The 25221-nt window shown below is 43.9% G+C and overlaps 1 protein-coding gene across 6 annotated transcripts in view; it reads left to right on the top strand.

The window, feature by feature from the left end:
* The window catches only part of GPR155 (G protein-coupled receptor 155), a 62138-nt gene extending 47924 nt beyond the window's left edge, over nt 1-14214 (top strand). For 4 of the 6 annotated variants that reach the window (XM_073545927.1, XM_073545926.1, XM_073545924.1 and 1 more), the window contains 3 exons: nt 1533-1597; nt 5472-5612; nt 8739-14214. In XM_073545927.1, coding sequence (XP_073402028.1) covers nt 1533-1597; nt 5472-5612; nt 8739-8961 — 429 coding nt within the window. In that variant the 3' untranslated portion in view covers nt 8962-14214. Of the gene's footprint in view, nt 1-1532; nt 1598-5471; nt 5613-8685 lie in introns of all 6 variants that reach the window. The other 2 variants (XR_012220350.1, XM_073545928.1) reach the window with 2 other exon arrangements.
* The last annotated feature ends 11007 nt before the right edge of the window (nt 14215-25221 follow it).

The raw sequence follows: 25221 nt of genomic DNA, 5'->3' as shown, positions 1-25221 counted from the left end.
CATTGTTCTTTGAGTGGCCTTCTTACAGGCATTGTTATGTTATTTGTGTTACGTTCCTCCTAATGCTTTTGCACAAAACTGGAGAAGGCTGATGCCGTCCAGGGGTGTATACTGCAGAGGAGGAGCCAAAGTTAATCTTTTTCAGATTATGCATAGTCTTTTTCAGATTATGCATAGTGTCGCCTCCTAGTGGACAGCAGCATAACACCCACGGTTCTGTGTCCCCCAATTAAAGGCTAAGAGAAAGAGATTTTACGGTGAGTACACAAAAATCTCCTTTTTCTTATCTAAGCATGCATAGATGGTAAAGGGGAGTTATAGTATACATGTGGACATAGGTCTTTCCAGCGCGAGACATGCACATGCAGCCGCGGACACACAAACATCTATTTGGAGCACGCCGAAGACACTCGGTTAGCACCTGGAACATGTTCAGATAACACCTTATCCCAGCATGTTCGCTCATCAGTAGTGATAACTTGTTTTCACCAGACAATCCCTTTTAAATAATGCTCTTGGGCCTGAAGGTCTACTTATTTTTTAACATTTCCTGTTTAATAATTAGGATCAAGTTATCCAGGATGTTTACCGTATATACTCGTGTATAAGCCGAGATTGTCAGCCCATTTTTTTGGGTTGAAAGTCCCCCTCTCGGCTTATACACTAGTCATATACTGGGGGGGAGAGGGAGCGGGGGTGTCAGAGCTCATACTTACCCTTATCTGCAGCCCCCCTGCTTTTGCTCCATGTTCTTGGCGCCCCCTGTTCTTCCTGCTTCAGCGGTCACGTGGTACCGCTCATTATACTCATGAATATGCACATATACATGAGTTTAATGAGCGGTACCACGTGACCGCTGAAGCAGGCAGAGCAGCACCAAGAACATGGAACAAGCAGGGGGGCTGCGCTGCAGAGACAAGCGCCAGGAAGGGGGTGAGTAATGAACGGTGGGGAGGCATATTCACCTGTCCCTGCGCGTCGCTCTGCTGTCTTGCGTCTTCTGCAGTGACATTCAGGTCAGAGGGTGCGATCGCGCCCTCTGCCTGCACAGTCACTGCAGAGCCCGCAACGCTGATGAGCAGGGGCAGCGACGGAGGTGAGTATACAGTTTTTTTTTTTTGTTTGTTTGTTTTTTTTTTGGTAACTGAGGCAGCAGCAGCAACATGATGGGGCCACACACTGTGCAGCATAACTGGGGCCACCCTAGGCTTATACGTGAGTCAATAAGTTTTCCTATTTTTTTGTGCCAAAATTAGGGGGGTCGGCTTATACACGGATCGGCTTATAAAAGAGTATATATGGTACTTTAATGTCAAAGCTTAGAAACTTTTCAAAGCTGATTTGAAATCAGACATTTGTCATAGTAAGAACTCCAGTTTCATCAGGTGTAAGATCTATTTAATAATGCATGCAATTTATTTATTTAGCTCTGGTGACAGATCCGCTTTATTAGCAGTGTTCACGAGCTGCAGTTCTTCCCAGTAGGACTATCCTGTATACACTGTAATTTCTGGTTGTTACAATTTCTGCAGGGTTTCCTGTCATTTGCCATTTTTGGGTTAGATAAACACTTGATTATCCTTCCATGCAAGAAAAGGTATGTTTAACATGTCTGTTTTTTTTTATAATTTATATTTTATCTGTACAAAACAATGTATTGATAAATACTTTTGTAGACGTCTGATCATCGGGAGGGGGGGGGGGCGGACTGGCACTGAATATGGAGCTATCGGCTCCCTGCTGCACTATTCAGCTTGGGCATCTGAGTCTCTTCGCAGCACGCACCGTGACATATCCAGATCACGCCTACTGCACAAAACCACGCACGGCACAGACCGGAGCAGCTTATTGGGAAACGGGGCGAGGGGGCGCAGTTTTTATGTCTTAAAGTTTTGTGAGTCAGTACTATGTTGGCGAAAGATTGGAGGTAATGTATTGTGAGTGGGGGCACTGGAGGCATACTGTGGGGGCATCTTACTGCGTTGCGGGTCCACTGTAGGCATATTGTAAAGGAGGCACTGTGGGGGTATCATACAGTGTTGAGAGGGCACTGTGGGGGCATCTTGCTGTGTTGAGGGGAGTCTTACTTTGTTGAGGAGGCACTGGGGGCATGGGTAAGAATACAAGGACAGAACAATGGAAAGGACACCATTGTAGGCATTTACTACAGGCCGCCTGTGCAAGCTGAAGATATGGATGAACTCTATGTATCAAATGGCCAAGTTCTCCAAAAAATATGACATAGTTGTCATGGGAGATTTCAACTATCCAGACATTTGTTGGGAATCTCTCTCAGGCAAAACTAACAGGTCAAGGAAATTCTTATCCTCTCTTGCTGACAACTTTATCTTCCAAAAGGTAGGGGAGAAAACAAGGGGAGCTGCTACCTTGGATCTAGTCCTTATAAACAGGGAGGAAATGGTTGAGGAGGTAAAAGTGGCTGGGACCCTAGGAGGTAGCGACCATGCTATTTTAGAATTTTGGATAACTAGAGGCGGAAGACCTGTGAAGACTCAGACGTCAAGGTTATATTTCAGAAAGGCAGATTTTAAGGGATTCAGAAAGAATTGGAGGGATCCATTGGCTGGATATCCTTAAAGACAAAAATGTCCAGGAAGGATGGGAAATCTTGAAAAATGAAATTCTCAAAGCACAATTGTTAAAAATTCCAAAAAGAGGGAAGAATAGGAAGCATTTAAGGAAACTAGGATGGATGAACACAGAACTTAAGCACATGCTAAAAAGGAAGAAAAAAATGTTTATAAAATGGAAAGAGGGAGGCATATCTAAAGAAGAATATAATGCTGTCTGCAGAACCTGCAGGGCACAAATCAGATTATCTAAAGCTGACAATGAATTGAGGCTTGCAAGAGATGTCAAAAGCAATAATAAAGGATTTTGGGGATATGTCAAAAGTAAAAGAAAAGTCAAAGATGCTATAGGATTTTTACAGGATGAAAATGATGAAATGGTAAGACAGGATGTTGAGAAGGCCGAACTTTTAAATTCCTATTTTGCATCTGTTTTCTCTCAGAAAGGAAATGTAACATCAACTGTTCTTCACTGTCCTGTTAAGGGAATCGAAGAATCCAGGATATCTATAAACAGAAAGATAGTGAGGAAACACTTAGCTAACCTAAATGAATTCAAGTCTCCAGGTTCAGATGAATTACACCCCAGAGTACTGAAGGAGATGGCAGAAGAAATTTTTGAACCCCTCTCCATAATCTTTGAAAATTCTTGGAGAACAGGAGAAGTGCCAGAAGACTGGAGAAGAGCAAATGTTGTTCCTATCTTCAAAAAGGGGAAGAAGGTGGTCCCAGGCAACTATAGGCCGGTGAGTCTGACTTCTATACCAGGAAAGATCTTTGAACAAATTATTAAACAACATGTATGTCAGTACCTGGATAAGAATGAAGTGATTAAACAGAGTCAGCATGGGTTTGTAACTAATAAGTCATGTCAGACTAACTTAATTTCCTTCTATGACGGAATCACTGATTGGGTGGATCAAGGAAATGCTGTAGACATAGTATATCTTGACTTCAGCAAAGCATTTGACAAAGTATCTCATACAATCCTTATTGAAAAAATGACTAAGTATGGAATGGACAAGGCAACTGTTAGGTGGATTCATAACTGGCTTAGTGATCGGACCCAAAGAGTGGTCGTAAATGGCTGCACATCCAGTTGGAAGAATGTCTCAAGTGGGGTACCACAGGGCTCTGTCCTGGGCCCTGTATTGTTCAACATCTTTATCAACGATTTAGATGAAGGAATTGAGGGTAAACTGATTAAATTTGCTGATGACACAAAGCTAGGAGGGATAGCTAATACTAGAGAAGAGAGAGAGGATTCAAAAAGATATAAATAAACTGGAGCAGTGGGCAGCAACTATCAGAATGGTTTTTAACAGGGAAAAATGCAAAGTACTAGATCTGGGCAATAAAAATGAAAAAAGCATATACAGAATGGGAGGAATAGGGCTAAGTGACAGCACATGTGAAAAAGACTTGGGTATACTAATAGATCACAGACTGAATATGAGTCAACAGTGTGATGCAGCAGCAAAAAAGGCAAATGCAATTCTAGGATGTATTAACAGGAGCATACAGTCTAGATCACGTGAAGTCATTATTTCCCTCTACTCCTCTTTGGTCAGACCTCATCTTGAATATTGTGTCCAGTTTTGGGCACCACATTTTAAAAAATACATCAACAAACTGGAGCAAGTTCAGAAAAGAGCGACCAGAATGGTGACCGGTCTTCAAAACCCTGTCTTATGAGGAAAGGTTGCAGGATTTGGAAATGTTTAGTTTGCAAAAGAGAAGACTGAGAGGAGACTTAATAGCTGTCTACAAATATCTAAAGGGCAGTCACATTGTAGAAGGATCATCTTTATTCTCATTTGCACAAGGAAAGACTAGAAGCAATGGGATGAAACTGAATGGGAGGAGACACAGATTAGATATTAGAAAAAACTTTTTGACAGTTAGACTGATCAATGAGTGGAACAGGCTGCTACGAGAAGTGGTGAGTTCTCCTTCAATGGAAGTCTTCAAACAGAGGCTGGACAGACATCTGACTGGGATGATTTAGTGAATCCTGCTTTGAGCAGGAGGTCCCTTCCAACTCGATTCTATGATTCTATTGGCTTCAGGTGGAATCATACAGTGAGGAGCTAATGGGGGCATATTGTAAAGGGTGCACTGTGGGGGTTTCATACAGTGTTTAATGGCACTGTGGGGGCATCTTGCTGTGTTCAGGGGAGTCATGCTGTGTTCAGGGGAGTCATGCTGTGTTCAGGGGCTACTGGAGGCATATTGTAAGGGGAGCACTGTGGGGGCATTGTGCTGTGTTGAGGAGCAGTGGGGGGTGAATACACTGTGGGATTTGGGAGCCTCCTACAGAAAGGGGTCATCTTTGGGGACCTCATATTATGTGGGGAGGACTATATGGGGGTCTTGGACGGTGTATTGTTCTGAACCATTTCTGTGCGCATACTTTAATATACATCCCCTTCTCTTTTAAATTTGGGACTTGTGCTCTCGTGTGATGGCTCCTATGCACTGTGACCACCACATTACTACAGTATATGTGTGTGTGTGTGTGTGTGTGTATATATATATATATATATATATATATATATATATATATATATATATATATATATATATATATATATATATTAATTAGTCAGTGTAGTTCTCCTATATAAAAAGTGTGATTGATAGTGGGGGCTCCATCTTGCCCTTCCAGAGCATAGGGTCTTCCATTTATCACTGCACTAATGAATCAGATTGTGACAATATTCCCAAACAGTTGTAGTTTTTAAAGCACTCCATCTACCAAGTGTGACCGACGCTGCGTCCTTCATCAGGGGCTGTAAGGGATTTGTATGGCTGACTTCCATATCCCTAATAGATGTTGCATCTGTGCTGCGCTCCGCATTATTTTTATACATTTTTCAGACTTCAGTTCCTCTGGAGCGGAAGAGAATCCAATGTCATGGCTGAGGAGAACCGGCTTCCCGAGGAAATCCGAATGACCTGCCACCAGTTTGTACATTATCACAAAGATCTGTGCATCAGAAACGTCGTCCGGGAGAGAAGGTATCACCGGATTACACTAGAGCACATGTTGCGGCGGTTTAGGAAACTTTTCTGTGTATATTTTAGTGTTACAGGGGATTTGTAATATTGTTTAATGGTAAACTCAATGACAACTGCAAGAAGAAGTGAAAAGTCCCAGAAAACCCAGACTGGCGTAATCTGTACCCTATAACGGGAGGTTCTGGAAACCATGTCAGGCAATGTTAGAGCCACATATTTCCCTCTGTGGGTTCTCCTCTGTACACGTCTACATGTGTCGGTGTCGTGCTTTGTAAGTTATATGTATGCATTTGTAAAGCGATTCAGGCACTCTCGCACGCACGCTCACTGATTTGCACATACAAGTAATGCCTGTAAGCACCATCCAGGATCGATTTCCAGGTAGTTGGCTATTTTGCACTGGGAGCATGTCCACTCTATGATCCATAAGGGCTGATTTGCTTTGGCTTTCAATCCGTGGATATGACACCTTATTCATTCGGTCAGATTTACTTTTCAGAACACGGCATTGTAGATGTTGCTGCCTTAAAGGGAACCTCAGAAAATATTTACCTGCATATATAGGGTTAATCTGCAGGTAAATAACATCCTAATGTTACCCGGTCGCTGTATTGAAAATGCAGCTACTGGAAAAAATTAAGTTATTTCATCCCAGGAGCCACCGGCTTTCAGTCATGGGGCGAGCATGGAGCGTCTACAGGCATCGCTCACTATACTGTGAATGGCAGCTGTAAGCCTGCCCAGGTATGTTGACAGCCGGCTCAGGGCATCTGTCCAGAGAGAGCTGTCAATCGTAGTCCCGGGGCATGCACGCACTTTCAGTATGGTGGCCGGAAAACATTGGAAAACTATTTACCGGCAGATAAACCATATATCTGTTGGTATTGGTAAATAGCATTTTCTGAGAGGACAGGTTCCGTATTAAAGAGTTTGTTCGCTGCAGGATAACCCCTTCTATCAGTTCCACTGTACATCATCATACATTACCTTCTGGACTGGCATCGTTTATCTGATGTCGGCATTGTTTTCCCTGGTGGCTTTGTGCCATAAGCGTTGACATTGTCTGGTAGCTGTTCAGTGTTTTTTTTATTTTATGGACAGTAGAGTTAATAAGGCCATGATCTAAGGTTCATATTGCGTTTTAGACCACAGTCGGAGGCTCCCGGGCTTCCGTCTGAACCCCTGGAAACCAATGGATGTTTGCACTGACAGGGCCATTGATGATAATGATGCAGATGGGGTCACTTTGTGCTCGGTTGGATGTCATCTGCTGTATCTGCCTATTTGAGGCGGACACCAAAATGTGGTTGACTTTGTTTTGGAGCCCGCCTGAAAAGGGCAGATGGAGCCGAAAAGGATGTCTGACCGAGCACAATGTGACCCTGTCTGCACGACCACAGCAATGGCCCCGTCCGTGCAAGCGACCGATTCCCGTTTTCCAGAGCTTTAGACATAAGCCCCGACGGTGCCACTGAACGGAGCTGAATATGCAATATGAACGTGGCCTAAGGGATGGTCCTGTAGTGGATAACCCCTTTTATCTCTGCACTATAAATTGCCAACCAACACTTTCAGAAATATATAACTTGGTGATTAATTTACTTCGAAGTAATCAGTCCGAGCAGATGCCTACATTCACCATTTATCAGAAAAGGCTACATATATATTTTTTTTCCATTGATCTCTAGCTGGAAATCTGTAATAATACTGGATTTTCTACTACAATAATGAATTCGATACATGGTGGACAAGGGAGGACTATGAGCTTTGTTTGTCATGTGTTCATATTCACTTGTATATTGTGTTCTGTGTGCAGAGGGTGCCCTCTTGTGGATGTACACGTCCGCTGCACACTGTGTTTTGACCATGAATGTCTCCATCTGTCTCGCATGCGCTCTTGCTTCGTTCATCCCTTTTTCTCCCTGTCCCATTGTAACAATGCATGATTTCCTTTGTATTGTCCTTTTAGAAGCGTGTTGTCTCCCATTTGTCCTCACAACCACGTGAGCCAAGAGTGCACGGCTCTATGGAGTATTAAAGAAGCGACCCGGCCGCCAATAACCGGATCCATAATGCCATTTACATACCACAGGCCCTTGTCTGTCGGTACAACTGTAAGGGAAGATTATATATATTTAATGACACCAGATCGAGAAGTGTTTTAAGCTTCTGCCTTTAGCAGTGGAAATATATTAAAGTAGACATTATAGATATATATTAGAGAGGATGAGTAGCTTTACCGTACAGCGGTGTCTCTGGCCTCACGAGAAGCAATTTCCCTCAGTCTATTATAAGGACTTCATTGTAATCTTCCCCCAAATGTTACTGCTCCATGGCTTAAAAAGCATCCACATGGTCTGAGGAATACGGTAACCCATTGTTCCCCTTTATTTTGGGGATATGGGGCGCAGACCGAGACTGAGGCTCTCTGCAGACACTGGGACGGTAGCTGGGCTAAAATCCGAAAACAGGAGCTCTCCTTCAGCTTTGGCAAGAGATGGTTGCCTATCCCTTACCCTTACTGTGCCCTTCTGACTGGGCCGGATGAGAAGAGGTTTGGTCGGACCTTTTTCCTTTTGGAAAGGGTTTGAAATGAACCACATTTGTGCACTATTCTGTACAGCATTCTGCACTTTTTTTTTTTTTTTTTTATATTTCTTTTGACTTTTTAGGGGAAGGGGGAATTGTAATACTGAATTGTGGGACGGACCACCCATGGGTGACTTTTTATTCAGCAATTTGGCACCATCAGAGATCTTATTTAAAAAAAACAAAACAAAAAAAAAAACCTAGTTTATAAAATTGCGGTAACAGATTAATCTTGATTGTCCTTTTATTATATTCCTTAGGACAGTCACGGCCACACTCCATAGCCATCATGTCTCCTACCAGAATTCAGTGTGCGATTTCCAGTTTGTGGTCTGTATAGGGTGGTGATATAATGAGGCCACACTTGTCCCCCTCCCCATTGTCCTGTAATATTCTCTAACCCTATGATGAACGCTCCTAACACGCCTATATCATGCTGTCCTGTTTCCTCCCTGTTTTTCTTTACCTGCTGATAAATCCCCAGCGCTGGTACAAGACTTACAGAACATATGGGTGAATCATTCCTTTGACATACAGGTGTGGTCCCAGGACATCCGGAGGAATCTTCTGGGGCTCCGATTTGGTGAGCTGGCTTGTTGAGGTTGGACTGGCATCGGACCGCGGCGAAGCAGTAAAATACGGAGAGAGACTGCTGAAAGGAGGCGTCATCCAACATATAACAGATGAGTTTGCGTTTCGGGATGAAAACCTTTACTACCGCATGTTGAGGACAAAACGCGTTCCTGCCTACCACAGATGAATCCCTCACACGTTGCATCTCCCCTTCCTTGCATCTATAAAGCCATATATGAAATGCGGTGGATTCTCAGAGCTGCCTATGCAATAACCGCAGAGTCCTGGGGGGCTAGGGGGGTATGCCTAGTGGGCTTCAGCACTACGAGGAGAGGAATCTCAATACCTTAGGTGACGTGTTCACCGCCGTGCAATGACAAGCTACTATTTACTGTGTTGCTACTGACTAGGGTGTGCCATATACGCAGCAGGTGCCATCTACTAGAGACTTCACGGCTTCCATTCACCTGATCTAGGAGATGACCTGCAGGTAATATACACAGACCCTACACGTTACTAAAACTTGTGTATTTTTTTTTTTTTTGTCTACACTGACACTTCATCACATAAGTTACAGAAGAACGCGTTACACTAATTCTCGAATCATTAACATGGCCGCCCCATTTGGTCGGCACATTCTCCATCATGGATTCCCCTCCTATTAAGCTAATAGTAGCAGGGAACGTGCAATGTGAAAGCTGGTTTGGGCTCGTGCATTAGTATACACACAATAGGACCCTATAGATGTCCATCCGTGTGCTGTAGTGATCAACATTTTTGTTTTTAAGCCCAAAATACTCTGCTCCTTTTGATGGATTAGGGTAAAAATCTTTAAAAAAAAAAAAAATTACCCCTGTGAATCCTTAACTGTTGGTAATTACATTTTTTTCTATATAAGGTCTCATTCAGATGTCCGTTTCATTGGTTTTTCACTTTTTTTTTTTCTTCTTTCCACAGATAGCATTTATACTGACAATAGTGAATGGGATGATTCACATGGCCGCGGTTTCTGAATGATCACTTAGTGTTTTTTTTTTTTTTTTACCTTTCTTTTTTGCAGCCATGCAAATAGAGAAAATGCCATAAAGAGTTCATACCTAAAGCATGCATCTGCCCCCAGAAATCTGTAACATCAGTCCATCTAGAGCCCTGTGAGATTTCAGTGCCAAAAAAAGAGGCAGTTCAGCCATCTTGGGTATTCAAGTGATAGTGCCAATTAACCCCTTGTTTTATGCAGCCTTTCTGTATTTAGCTGTGCATCGCGTGTGTTCTATCTATATTGATTTTTTTTCTTTCAGCATTGCATGAAAATTAAAATTTCAGTTCTGCCTAATGGCTATGTACAGTGAAACTTATTGAAAAGATCACCTCTTCTGAGCAGCACGTCCCCCATTTATAGCTGCTGCTTCTTCTTACAAGTTCCGTTGAACTCCTGGAAAGCTGTGTTACTAGATTAAGTTCTGATGACTTTTTCTATTTTACTAGTGCGCGTCCAAATGACTTTATATTTGTATATAATCCATTCTAGTTTCTTGAGAAGGGAGGTAGAGACACGATGCTTGAATATTTATTGCATTGGCGCCTAAACATAAAAGGATGGTCTGATGTCGTCAACTAGTGCGACGCTGCTTTCTTGGAAAATAAAGTAACTTTTTTCATTTCAGACCATCCCTTTAATGGATTCGTATTATCCCTTACTTTTTAACATGTAAGACCTATGTTCATTTGTTATGGTTCTTCCTTGTATTAAAGCTTTTTATATGTTAGAAAATAGGAAATGTAACACAAAAAGTGAACTTCTCTCTTAACCCAACCCTTGTCCATTTGCCTTATTGGGAAATGTTCACACATTTGTTTTTGTAGATTTTCTTTCTTTGTATGCTGGCACAGTGGGGAAAAGAAGTATTTGATACGCTGCTGATTTTGCACGTTTTCCCACCTGCAAAGAATGGAGAGGTCTGTAATTTTTATCGTAGGTACACTTCAACTGTGAGAGCCAGAATCTAAAAATAATATCCAGCAAATCACATTTTATTTATTTTTTTTACATATTTCATGAAATAAAATGCAAATTTGATACAATAGGAAACAGAACTTAATATTCGGTACAGAAACCTTTGTTTGCAATTAAAGGTTAGACATTTCCTGTAGTTCTTGGCCAAGTTTCACACACGGCAGCAGGGATTTTGACCCACTCCTCCATACAGATCTTCTCCAGATCTTTCAGGTTTTGGGCCTGTCGCTGAGCAACATTGAATTCAGCTCCTTCCATAGATTTTCTATTGGGTTCAAGACCGGAGACAGGCTAGGCCACTCTTCTTAGAGAGACACTCTTTAGGTGCTTTGGCTCCGTGTCATTTTGGAAAACCTAGCCACAACCCATCTTTAAAGGGAATCTGTCACCCATTTTTTCGACTATGAGCTGCGGCCACTGACATCAGGGGCTTATCTACAGCATTCTGTAATGCTGTAGATAAGCCCCTGATGTAACCTGAAAGAGAAGAAAAATGAGTTAGAATATACTCACCGGGGGGCAGTCCGGTCTTGGTTCAATGGCGTACGATGGTTTAGAGATGACGTCCTCTTCCTTGCTTCCCGTTCCGGACGCCAGGGTGAGTATAATCTAACTATTTTTTTCTTATCTTTCAGGTTACATCGGGGGCTTATCTACAGCATTACAGAATGCTGTAGATAAGCCCCTGATGTCGGTGGCCGCAGCTCATAGTCGGAAAAAAAGGGTGACAGATTCCCTTTATAGCTCCTACTGAGGGAAAAAAGGATGTTGGCCAAAATCTCACCAAACATAACCCCATCCATCCTTCCTTCAGTACAGTGTAGTCCTGTCTCCTTTGCAGAAAAGCACCCCCAAACTATGATGTGTCCCCCACCATGCTTCATGATGTGGACAATGTTCTTGGGTTTTTCCTCATGCTTCTTTCTCCAAACACGGTGAGTGGAGTTGATACCAAAAAGTTCTATTTTGGTCTCATCTGACCACATAACCTTTCTCCCATAACTACTCCGGACCATCCAGATGGTCATTGCCAAACTTCAAACAGGCCTGGACATGTGCTTGCGTTAACAGGGGGACCTTGCGTGCCCTGCAGGATTTTAATCCATGATGGCGTAGTGTGTTACTAACGGTAATGTTTGAGACTGTGGTCCCAGCTCTCTTCAGGTCATTGACCAAGTCCTCCCATGTAGTTGTGGGCTGATTCCTGAGCGTTCTCAGAATCATCCTTACCCCACAGGATGAGATCTTGCTCCAGACCAAGAGAGATTGACAGTCATCTTGTATTTTCTAATAATTGCACCAGTAGTTGTTGCCTTCTCACCAAGCTTCTTGCCTATTGTCCCGTAGCCCATCCCAGCCTTGTGCAGGTCTACAATTTTGTCCCTGGTGTCCTTAGACAGCTCTTTGGTCTTGACCATAGTCGAGAGGTTGGAGTGTAACGGAGTGTATGGACTGGTGTCTTTTATACATGTAACGAGTTCAAACAGATGTAATTATTACAGGTAATGAGTGCAGAGTAGGAGGGCTTCTAAGGCCAGGATCACACATGCGAGAAACACAGCCGAGTCTTGCATGTTAATTACCCGGCACTCGGGAGCGGAGCGTTCAGCTGCATAGCAATACATGGAGCAGTACGCTCCGCTCCTGAGTGCCAGCGGCAGTGTCGGGTATTAACATGCAAGACTCAGCCGTTTTCTCGTATGTGTGATCCTGGCCTTAAAGAAAAATTAACAGGTCTGTGAGAGCCAGAATTCTTGCTGGTTGGTCGGTGATCAAATACTTCATTTGCATTTTGTGGCATGAAATTTGTAAAAATCATACAATGTGATTTGTATGGTTTTTATTTTTAGATTTTGTCTCCCACAGATGAAGTGTGCCTACGATAAAATTACAGACCTCTCCATTCTTTGTAGGTGGGAAAACTTGCAAAATCGTCAGTGTATCAAATACTTACTTTCCTCAATGTAGTCTATAGTGAAATCTGTAGCAAGGTCAGAATGTCACTAGAAAGTGCAGGAAGTATGTGCAATGTGTAAATTTACCTTCTAAAGCCAAGTTCCCACATGTGAAAATGATGCCTTTAGTTTTGCACTAAAATATGCCATAGAAATCGGTTCTGACTACTCCATTTTTTTTCCCCCCATCATATGTGTTTTTTTGGTGCCTATGTAAATCAGAGATTTTTTTTTTTCTTTGGTATTTTAAAAGAAAGCATTTGCATTTCTTGCATGCATTCTTTCAAGCTTCCCAAGGAGGCATATGGCCATGAGTTTTCATTAAATCACATCCACTTTGCTGGAGCTGCCAAACGCAGCGTTTACATGATGCGAGAATATGGCCTGAAAGGTAACTTCAAATGATGTCCTGTAGCTATAGGGTTAATCTGCCAGTTAATGGTGTTACAATGATGTTGGACTACTGGGAGAAAATACCATTCAAAATTGCCCAAAAGTCATATTCTGCAGATTTTATTTATTTAAAGAAAACAAAAAACACAGGAGCCATGAGATTAATGGAAACCGCCTACACCTTACTGGAACCACAATAGGTTGCATTTTCCCCGCATGCAAATACACAGCGTGGGAAAAACAAGTTTGCATTAGCTGGCCATTTTATATAACCTATTAGATTAAGTTCCCAGGTTGAGTTCTTGTTAACAAAAATTGGCGTCTTACAGTTCCAGCAAACTGGTTGGGATTTATGGAAATCTCATACACTTTAAAAAAAAAAAAAATACCGTAAATATTTGCAACATTTAGGTTATGTGAGGATTTCCCTACAAAATTACATGCGGAAAATCTGCAGGTGAGAAAAAAAAAAAAAAGTAATCCACACATGACTATTATTAAAACTGTGAAAGCCAAATCCAAGCCAGTATCAAGAACGATGCAGCTGAATCTGAAGCATGACAGGAAGAGCTACAAAAATGCGATAAAACTCATGTAAGAAAATCAAATACAATAAAAAAAACCCATAAGTGGCTGAATTTAGCTAATAGCAAATCTGCAACATCAAAAACCAAATACTCATCGTGGGAATGCAGCCTTAGAAGTCAAAAATCATTACTTAGGGTGTTCTTTAGAAAAAAATAGGGGTTTAGCTGCAGTTCCAGACAAAGCCAATGGATAAGAGGCCCGAGCCTTCTTTTATCCAAAGGGGTCATGATTTGTGGTTTCTTTTTGTTTTTTTTAAGCAAAAGGTTGCTGTATATTTAGTAATGCATTACAGGCAGGTAACGGACTTTACAAGATTTTCACCACTGACTCATGATTACTACACAACCATAGATGCTGAATTCTGCGATCCTGAGCCGCCGTGGGAGACATTCACTCCCGCATTACACAAGCTCGGGGTTCATGTTATTAAGGACACGCAGGCATTTATTGGATTTTGTTTGCTATTAAATAAAATTCTTGTGTCGCATAATTGTTTGTGATTCATCTCTCTGTCGTGGATGACATCGCTGTCAAAATATATTGAAGAAATGAAAGAAAGCAACTTTGGTGATTGTGATGGTAAATGGCGGGGCGCATGCAGAGGTCTAAGGGCAAAGCAACCATTTGTGACAAGGGGAAAGTTTTCATTCAGCGGCTCCTGAATACGGAGGACTCATCAATGAATGCACGCGAGGGAAGGACGACGGCGCTGCTGGAGACTAAGGGCGCATTCAGACGTCCGTGAAAAACGGTCTGAGATCGAATGGCATTGCGGGTACGGGCTGCATAGCAATATATGAAGCAGTCACACTCTGGGTCGGGAGAGCCGCCGCCAACCCGATCTCTGACACAACGCGCCCCAATAGTGAATATACATGACTACTTTATGCTGGCCTCAATAATTCCCTTTAACGCAATGCTGACAGACACTGGGGCATTTACGCACAGCACCAGCAATGAACTACAAAACTTGAATTTTGCACTGGTCACATAGATTGTGCCCCCCCCCCCCCCCCCGCATGGCAAGAAAATGGTTTGAAGGCCCATCTGGCATTTGAGAGCAGTAGTGATCAGTGAGTATACTCATTGATCGGGTTTTTTCTGAGCATGCTCGGGTGTATTTTGGTGTGCTCGGAGATTTAGTTTTCGCCGCATCAGCTGCATGATTTGCGACAGGCTGATTACATGTGAGGAATGCCTGTTTGTTAGGGAATTCCCACATGTATTCAGCCTGTCTACAAGTCGCAAATCATGCAGCTGCGGAGACGAAAACTAAATCTCCGAGCACACCAAAATACTCGAAGATAAAGCGACCTACTCCATGCTGCGCGAACTGACTGCCCACTAGGTTTCCTTGAGTTGGAGAGGACTAATGTCCCTCGTCTACTACCTTTGCTCCGACTGGCGCGATTAGTATGGACACAGATTAAGAAAGCGATTGGGTTTAAAGATTTTGTAGCTGAAATGCCCCTATGGAATAATGACTATTTCCCAGAACTACTGAACCACCCATCCACTGTTTTTTTGGATGCAACATAATGTTTCCTCAATGGGAGACTTGTCTGACCAGGGGACCTTGGTGTCTTTTGAGCAATTACAGGTTACATATGATATTCCGAGATCCCAGTTTTTCCGTTATTTACAGCTGAGATCGGCTGTTCAATCACACATGAGATGTGGGGGTGTGGACCGTACTATTTCATCTCTGCCTCTGATAGGAATCCTTAATTCGCAGGGTCTCCTCTCCTCTTTATACACGTACATGCTGTCGGTGGGAACGGAATCTGCTATAAGCTCTATTAAAAGGAAATGGGACAGACTCATCCCTGATGCTCAGGGAGAGTAGTGGGAAGAGATCCTGGAATCTCCGATCAAAGTATCACCATCTATTAATAATGGAATGATACAGCTGTATATAAATCAATCATACTTAACTCCGATACGACTTTTCAGGATGGGTCGACTTCAATCATCAGAATGTATGCGATGTCATTCACCAGATGCGGATTTTGTTCATACCGTTAGGTCCATATATATTTGGACAGAGACAACGTTACTAATTTTGGTTCTAGACATTACCACAATGAATTTTAAACAAAACAATTCAGATGCAGTTGAAGTTCAGACTTTCAGCTTTCATTTGAGGGTATCCACATTAAAATTGGATGAAGGGTTTAGGAGTTTCAGCTCCTTAACATGTGCCACCCTGTTTTTAAAGGGACCAAAAGTAATTGGACAGATTAATATATAAAGCTCAAGTGTGTGTGTGTGTGTGTGTGTGTGCGTGCGTGTATGTCCGGGATTGGCATCCGCACCGTCGCAGCTACAGCCACAAAATTTGGCACAGTCACACGTCTGGACCCCGAGAGTGTCCTAAGCTATGTTGTGAGGCGAAATTTTAACCCCGCGCGTTCCAATTCAACAAACAATTTTGCCCCTATCTACATAATGGGAAAAATTGTGTATCAAGCCCCGCCCCTCATTATGATGTCATAATGGTTGCCATGGCAACGCTGATGTCATGTTGCAAGCCCCGCCGCTCATTATGATGTCATAATGGTTGACTATGGGATGGAGGATATGTATGACGGGTATATGAGCATGGGACTATGGGATGGAGGATATGTGATGGGTATATGGGCACGGGACTATGGGATGGTGGATATGTATGATGGGTATTTGGGCACGGGACTATGGGATGGAGGATATGTATGATGGGTATATGGGCACGGGACTATGGGATGGAGGATATGTATGATGGGTATATGGGCATGGGACTATGAGATGAAGGATGTATGATGGGTATATGGGCACTCGACTATGGGATGGCGAATATGTATGATGGGTATATGGGCATGGGACTGAGATGAAGGATGTGTGATGGGTATATGGGCACTTGACTATGGGATGGAGGATGTGTGATGGGTATATGGGCACTCGACTATGAGATGGAGGATATGTATGATGGGTATATGGGCACGGGACTATGGGATGGAGGATAATTATAATTTGCTATAACACCACAGTTAGTTACTATGCCTGGGCAGCGCCAGGCTCTTCAGCTAGTTGTAAATAAAATGTTCATTTCTAGTACTTGGTTGAAAACCCTTTGTTGGCAATGACTGCCTGAAGTCTTGAACTCATGGACATCACCAGACGCTGTGTTTCCTCCTTTTTGATGCTCTGCCAGGCCTTCACTGCGGTGGTTTTCAGTTGCTGTTTGTTTGTGGGCCTTTCTGTCTGAAGTTTAGTCTTTAACAAGTGAAATGCATGCTCAATTGGGTTGAGATCAGGTGACTGACTTGGCCATTCAAGAATATTCCACTTCTTTGCTTTAATAAACTCCTGTGTTGCTTTGGCTTTATGTTTTGGGTCATTGGTCGTCGTTTCATACTACAGATGGACAATCAGTTTGGCTGCATTTGGCTGGATCTGAGCACATAGTATGGCTCTGAATACCTCAGAATTCATTTGGCTGCTTCTGTCCTGTGTCACATCAATAAACACTAGTGACCCAGTGCCACTGGCAGCCATGCATGCCCAAGCCATCACACTGCCTCTGCCGTGTTTTACAGATGATGTGGTATGCTTTGAATCATGAGCTGTACCACGCCTTTGCCATACTTTTCTATCATTCTGGTAGAGGTTGATCTTGGTTTCATCTGTCCAAAGAATGTTCTTCCTGAACTGTGCTGGCTTTTTTAGATTTTTTTTATAGCAAAGTCCAGTCTAGCCTTCTGATTGATTCTTGATGCTTATGAGTGGCTTGCACCGTGCAGTGAACCCTCTGTATTTACTTTCATGCAGTCTTCTCTTTATGGTAGATTTGGATATTGATACGCCTACCTCCTGGAGAGTGTTGTTCACTTGGTTGGCTGTTGTGAAGGGGTTTCTCTTCACCATGGAGACTATTCTGCGATCATCCACCACTGTTGTCTTCCGTGGGTGCCCAGGTCTTTTTGCATTGATGAGTTCACCAGTGCTTTCTTTCTTTCTCAGGATGTACCAAACTGTAGATCTTGCCACTCCTAATGTTGTAGCAATTTCTTGGATGGGTTTTTTCTGTTTTTGCAGCTTAAGGATGGCTTGTTTCACCTGCATGGAGAGCTCCTTTGACCGCATGTTTCCTTCACAGCAAAACCTTCCAAATGCAAGCATCACACCTCAAATCAACTCCAGGCCTTTTATCTGCTTAATTGAGAATGACATAACGAAGGGATTGCCCACACCTGTCCATGAAATAGCCTTGGAGTCAAATGTCCAATTACTTTTGGTCCCTTTAAAAACAGGGTGGCACATGTTAAGGAGCTGAAACTCCTAAACCCGTCATCCAATTTTAATGTGGATACCTTCAAATGAAAGCTGAAAGTCTGAACTTCAACTGCATCTGAATTGTTTTGTTTAAAATTCATTGTGGTAATGTCTAGAACCAAAATTAGAAAAATGTTGTCTCTGTCCAAATATATATGGACCTAACGATGATCTGGCAATGTCCCATTATTTTACAGTACTGGAAAGAGGTGACCCTGCTTTTGTCATCCTTGATGCAGGCCCCGGTTCCTCTTGTACCACTGGTCTGCTTGTTTGGGGTATGGGATGAGAATTGGGGTCATTATGATGGGATTTTTCTGCGTGAAACACTATTTATGGCACGGAAGGTGTTGGCACTACGGTGGATGGGGGGTTCATGTCCCTCCCTTAGAATGTGGATTGACCTGGTGAACTCGATTGTTCCATACGAACACTACACGTACACTATCAAAATAGGGGATGCCCGGGCAAGTTTGAGAAGATCTGGGAGAGATGGAATTCCTCTCACCTTACTTTGCAAAATTGAGACATCATATGTGAGATAACATGATATAAGATATTAGGCTGCGCAGTAGTAGGCACCAGTTGATATAGTTGTAGTTTAGGAATGTTCTTTATTATCTGAATGAATAATATGATAACAGCTGGTGAAAGTCAACTGATATACATGCTTCACAATGTACAGTGGGGCAAAAAAGTATTTAGTCAGTCAGCAATAGTGCAAGTTCCACCACTTAAAAAGATGAGAGGCGTCTGTAATTTACATCATAGGTAGACCTCAACTATGGGAGACAAACTGAGAAAACAAAATCCAGAAAATCACATTGTCTGTTTTTTTTTTCATTTTATTTGCATATTATGGTGGAAAATAAGTATTTGGTCAGAAACAAAATTTCATCTCAATACTTTGTGATATATCCTTTGTTGGCAATGACAGAGGTCAAACGTTTTCTGTAAGTCTTCACAAGGTTGCCACACACTGTTGTTGGTATGTTGGCCCATTCCTCCATGCAGATCTCCTCTAGAGCAGTGATGTTTTTGGCTTTTCGCTTGGCAACACGGACTTTCAAGTCCCTCCAAAGGTTTTCTATAGGGTTGAGATCTGGAGACTGGCTAGGCCACTCCAGGACCTTGAAATGCTTCTTACGAAGCCACTCCTTCGTTGCCCTGGCGGTGTGCTTTGGATCATTGTCATGTTGAAAGACCCAGCCACGTTTCATATTCAATGCCCTTGCTGATGGAAGGAAGGCTGATGCTGATGGAAGGAGGTTTGCACTCAAAATCTCACGATACATGGCCCCATTCATTCTTACATGTACCCGGATCAGTCGTCCTGGCCCCTTTGCAGAGAAACAGCCCCAAAGCATGATGTTTCCACCACCATGCTTTACAGTAGGTATGGTGTTTGATGGATGCAACTCAGTATTCTTTTTCCTCCAAACACGACAAGTTGTGTTTCTACCAAACAGTTCCAGTTTGGTTTCATCAGACCATAGGACATTCTCCCAAAACTCCTCTGGATCATCCAAATGCTCTCTAGCAAACTTCAGACGGGCCCGGACATGTACAGGCTTAAGCAGTGGGACACGTCTGGCACTGCAGGATCTGAGTCCATGGTGGCGTAGTGTGTTACTTATGGTAGGCCTTGTTACATTGGTCCCAGCTCTCTGCAGTTCATTCACTAGGTCCCCCCGCGTGGTTCTGGGATTTTTGCTCACCGTTCTTGTGATCATTCTGACCCCACGGGGTGGGATTTTGCGTGGAGCACCAGATCGAGGGAGATTATCAGTGGTCTTGTATGTCTTCCATTTTCTAATTATTGCTCCCACAGTTGATTTCTTCACTCCAAGGTGGTTGGCTATTGCAGATTCAGTCTTCCCAGCCTGGTGCAGGGCTACAATTTTGTTTCTGGTGTCCTTTGACAGCTCTTTGGTCTTCACCATAGTGGAGTTTGGAGTCAGACTGTTTGAGGGTGTGCACAGGTGTCTTTTTATACTGATAACAAGTTTAAACAGGTGCCATTACTACAGGTAATGAGTGGAGGAAAGAGGAGACTCTTAAGAAGTTACAGGTCTGTGAGAGCCAGAAATCTTGATTGCTTGTTTCTGACCAAATACTTATTTTCCACCATAATATGCAAATAAAATGAAAAAAAAAACAGACAATGTGATTTTCTGGATTTTTTTTTCTCAGTTTGTCTCCCATAGTTGAGGTCTACCTATGATGTAAATTACAGACGCCTCTCATCTTTTTAAGTGGTGGAACTTGCACTATTGCTGACTGACTAAATACTTTTTTGCCCCACTGTATAACCGGCTGTTTCTGTATATTTGTAAGGGCTATGCGTGTATTTTATTATCATAAGCCAATATGTATGTTATTCTCCTTTTTGTTCAATAAACAAATTAAAAAAAAACAAAGACTCGAAGATCACCCGAGCAACGAGTATACTCGCTCATCACTAGAGAGCAGTAATCGTGGCTAGGCAAATGGTCCATGGATCTGTTAAGAGCTCCTCTGCTGCGGTCACAGGTGGAAAATTGAAAAAAAAAAAAAAAGAAGCACAACCCAGGTGAGCAAATTAGCCAGAAGTGCCCCTCTAAATGTGACCCAGATCTGAACACATACATGAGCCATATTTATAACCTATATTTACAATTAATGTCACTGTGAACTTACCATAATATAAGGTCTTTAAATCACAGTCGTCTTAGTATTTTCTGTGAGGTTTGATAATTTAAGTACAATTCTAGCCCATAAAGGGACTGCGCTATCAGAAAATGACCGGTTTAATCAGGCTTTTATGTTAAATGTACTTGAATGTTTTGGATTTTTTTTATCATTCTCCATAACATTATATACACTAAGAAAATAAAAACAGGCTGTATACTAGACTCATTCTTCCTGTTTTATATCAGAATTTTCAGAAGTCTCAATCATTGCAGACAGGATTACTTGGGTATCACCTGTATATACAGTAGAGCACACAGGACCCACTATTCTCACTAGGTGATGTCACAGCTCACCTCCTCCTCTGCAATGACTGAGAACACCTCTGTATACACTGTGTTCCAAATTATTATGCAAAAAATATTTCCTCATATTTTCTCTAAATTACCTATATGAATTGCAGTCATTGTTATTTTCCAGTCATCTAATATTCTAGTATAATTGCAATGTTTTTGAACAAACTGCCTATGAAAACAGTATATTTTTAAAAATAAGAAACACTCAAAATGCATGTTCCAAATTATTATGCACAGCAGAGTTTTCAATCTTTTTATTTTTATTTTGAACAAAAAAATGTTCAATTGTGAAATTATACGCATTATCAGCTTATTACAAAATGAAATCAAACAGTTTTCAAGTCAAAACTTTATTCTAGGTGATGTTACATTTGCACATAGGACCCCTTGTCCGAAAGAAGCTTCTGAACTCTCTCGTCCATTGAATTTGTCAGTTTTTGGATGGTTTGGGCTTCAATTGTTTTGCATGTGGACAGAATACCCTCCCAGAGCTGTTGCTTAGATGTGAACTGCCTCCCGCCATCATAGACACTCCTTTTGATGATGCTCCAGAGGTTCTCAATGGGGTTGAGGTCAGGGGAAGATGGTGGCCACACCATAAGTTTGTCCTCTTTTATGCCCATAGCAGCCAGAGATGCAGATGTGTTATTTGCAGCATGAGACAATGCATTATCATGCATGAAAATGATCTTGCTGCGGAAAGCACGGTTCTTCCTCTTGAACCATGGCAGGAAGTGCTGTTTTAGAAACTCCACATAGATTATGGAGTTCATCTTTACTCCTTCAGGGATCCTAAAGGGGTCGACAATCTCTCTCCCCATGATTCCAGCCCAAAACATTACTCCACCTCCTCCTTGTTGGCGCCTTAGCTGTGTTTTCATAGGGTGTTCATCAACCAGCCATCCTCCACTCCATCCATCTGGACCATCGAGCGTTGCACGGCACTCATCGGTGAACAAAACAGTTTGGAAGTCAGTCTTCATGTATCGTTTGGCCCACTGGAGCCGTTTCTGCTTGTGTGCAGTGGATAGAGGTGGTCGATAGGATGGCTTTCGCACAGCTGCAAACCTCTGAAGGACCCTGCATCTGGTTGTTCGGGGGACGTTGGAGGCACCAGCAGCTTCAAAAACTCGTCTGCTGCTATGACAAGGCATTTTTGCAGCTGCTCTTTTAACCTGACGCAATTGCCTGTTGGAAAGAGTCCTCAATTTTTCCTTATCAGCACGCACACGTGTGTGCTGGGAATCAGCTACATACTTCTTGATTGTGCGATGATCACAATGAAGTGTCTTGGCAATGTTGATTGTAGTCATGCCTTGACCTAAATACTCCACAATTTGTTGCTTCTCAGCAGTGGACAAATCCTTTTTCTTTCCCATTTTGGCAAAAAAATGTAGGCTGCTTAATAATGTGGAACAGCCTTCTTAAGTAGTCTTGCCTTTATTTAGACACACCTGCCAAACTAATTTGCACAGGTATCTGCAATTGCTTTCAGTGATAGAAAGAGCCCTGACACACATCACCATCAATGAGTTTAAATGACAAACAAAAAAATTCTAACCTTATCAATCCTAAACTCTTTTTTTGCATAATAATTTGGAACACAGTTTACAGTTGCGCACAGGCCCCATCCTAAGGGTGAGTGCACACAGTGCGGAATCATCTGCGGCTTACTCTGTTGCCTCATTGGGGGACACCGAACCATGGGTGTTATGCTGCTGTCCACTAGGAGACGACACTATGCATAATCTGAAAAAGATTAACTATGGCTTCTCCTCTGCAGTATACACCCCTGGACGGCGTCAGCCTGCTCCAGTTTTTGCTTAGTGTCGCAAGGAGGCACACCTAAAGATTTTTTTTTTCACTCCGTTTTTTCCCGGATGACAGATGAAGAAAAGCGGGTCTCCTGTGAGACTCCCGGCATGGCTCCTTCCTTGGCCCCCTATTATGGGGTGCCCGGTTGAAGTAGAGATGGCTGTTCCCCCCTGTCGCTCCTTCCCCAGTCCTGCGGGTGCTGGCTCGAAGTTGAGACCCCCTCCTTCCCCAATTCCTTTTGGTCTTGGGTTGAGGTCGAGGTGAGGAAAAAGCCCCCTGATGGTGACAGCAGCACCCTCCCTAATCCCCCTTTGGTGGTATTAGGTTGAGACGCCTCAGGTAGGGTCTGTACCTCAGTAATCTGTAACTCACTGTATCCAGGGACCCCAGCCCAGCTGCGGACTCCTGTCGGGGCCGGGGGGGGGGGGGGGGGGGGGGAGTGCGGGCAGGCATGGCACATACAGAGACAGGACTCCCTGCGCCCATCTCTGCGGCAGCACCAGCTACATAGCGCCTCAGGGGGACCCATCACAGGGCCCCGCTTCCGATTGTGGCCCCACCGCTAGCCTGCCTTTCAATCCGGGGGGGTCCGGTTGAGATCAGACCCCCTCCCGGACTACTGCGCCGGCCTGGAGCCCTTCCTGGGCATCGATATCTAATTTAGGCCGCGGCTTCGACCTAGCTGAGGTCGCCGCCTCTTCTCCGCCCCCCGGATGACATATGACACTCTACAGTGTCATAGAAGGGGCGGATCGACACAGAAAGGGCGCGTTTTTACACATCTCTGCGCGCTCTCAGCTCTCCGCCCCCTTCTCCCTCCTCATCCTCTCGGCGGCCATTTCTGACGCAGGCATCAGCAGCACCACACCAGCCAGTCTCCGGGGGGGCACAGGACTATGGATCTTCGGCGCTGGACCTAGGGGCACACTGGTAGGGTAAGATCACAGCTCGGTTTTTTTGCTCGGCTGTGAATCCAGATTCCCTGTAAGGCTCTCCTATTGGTTTCCCCTGCATATCCACCCCTGTTAGGGCTCTCCCATAGCCTGCCCTTCCACGCTCTGTGCACTATGCCAGGCTCAAGGTACAAGAGAACCAGGCAGGACTGCTTTTATGCATTCTGCACAGCCTGCAAAACCACTCTCCCCAGTGGCAGCACGTCCCCTCACTGTCGGGACTGTATCCAGAATACTGGGTCAGAACCCCAAGAGGCTCCTACCAATGCTTCAGCGGATACTACCACGCCAGAATGGGCTACCCAGATGTCGCAGTCTATGACGCAGTCCATAGATAACCTCCACATTACTCCAGGCTCTGCAGGGTCATGTCTCGGCTATGAGCGTTACCCAGCAAAGGGCCAGCTCCACTCAGGGACAGGCCGTTTCTGGCTCTCCCAGACGTAAGCAGACCCACACGACGCGTTCCTCTGCGTCATCCCATAGCACACGGTCATCCCCCTCTAGGGAGAGACACCGTAGTTCTAGGTCACCTAGACCGTCCCTTACCAGAGACAGACAACGCAGATCTCCACAGCGACCCCCGACTACAGGAGACCTCCGCCCCAGCTCACCCACCAGGGAACGCCTCAGCGATACGCAGGATTCGGAAGGCATCTGTGACTCCGACAACGAAATGGAGAGGTCTCTGGTCCCTTGTCCGCCTAGCAATACAGCGCTGGTTGAGGACATAATCTCTTCCATCCATCGGGTGCTGGACATTTCCGATCCAACCCCGGAAGCCCCAGAACACAAGATTTGCTTTGAAGGTGTTCTGAAACCACCTAAGGTCTTCTCTAACCACCCGGAATTTCAGGCGATCCTTACTAAGCAGTTCGCAGCCTGAGAAAAAATTCACCAATCGCAAATATTTGGAGGCTAGGTACCCCTTCCCACAAAAGGACACCAAGCAGTGGACAGATCCACCCGAAGTGGACCCCCCAGTCTCTAGGCTAGCAGCACAGACCCTCCTCTCACTGCCAGATAGCTCAACCCTCAGGGATGCAGCAGACCGGCAGGTAGAATGCATGGCTCGTTCAGTTTTCGAAGCAGCAGGGGCCTCCTTGGCCCCCGCGTTCGCTTCAGTTTGGGCTGCCAAGGCCATTCTGGCTTGGGCCAAAAAATTGCAAGCCAGCCTCCAAGCTTCAAATCCTGAGCTGTCGGACCAAGCGGTTCAAATAGCAGTGGTAGCAGATTACATGCTTCATGCAGCCCTGGACTCCACAAGAGGTGTAGCGGGGATAGCAGCGAACGCCATCACAATTCGGCGTATCCTCTGGCTGTGGGAATGGAAAGCGAATGCGGCCTCAAAGAAGTCCCTCACGCAACTCCCGTACCTCAGTGGACGGCTTT

Source organism: Dendrobates tinctorius, unplaced genomic scaffold (assembly GCF_039654945.1).
Source record: "Dendrobates tinctorius isolate UK_male_01 unplaced genomic scaffold, ASM3965494v1 ptg000143l, whole genome shotgun sequence".
Lineage (NCBI taxonomy): Eukaryota > Metazoa > Chordata > Amphibia > Anura > Dendrobatidae > Dendrobates > Dendrobates tinctorius.
This window is presented reverse-complemented; position numbering and strand designations above follow the sequence as displayed.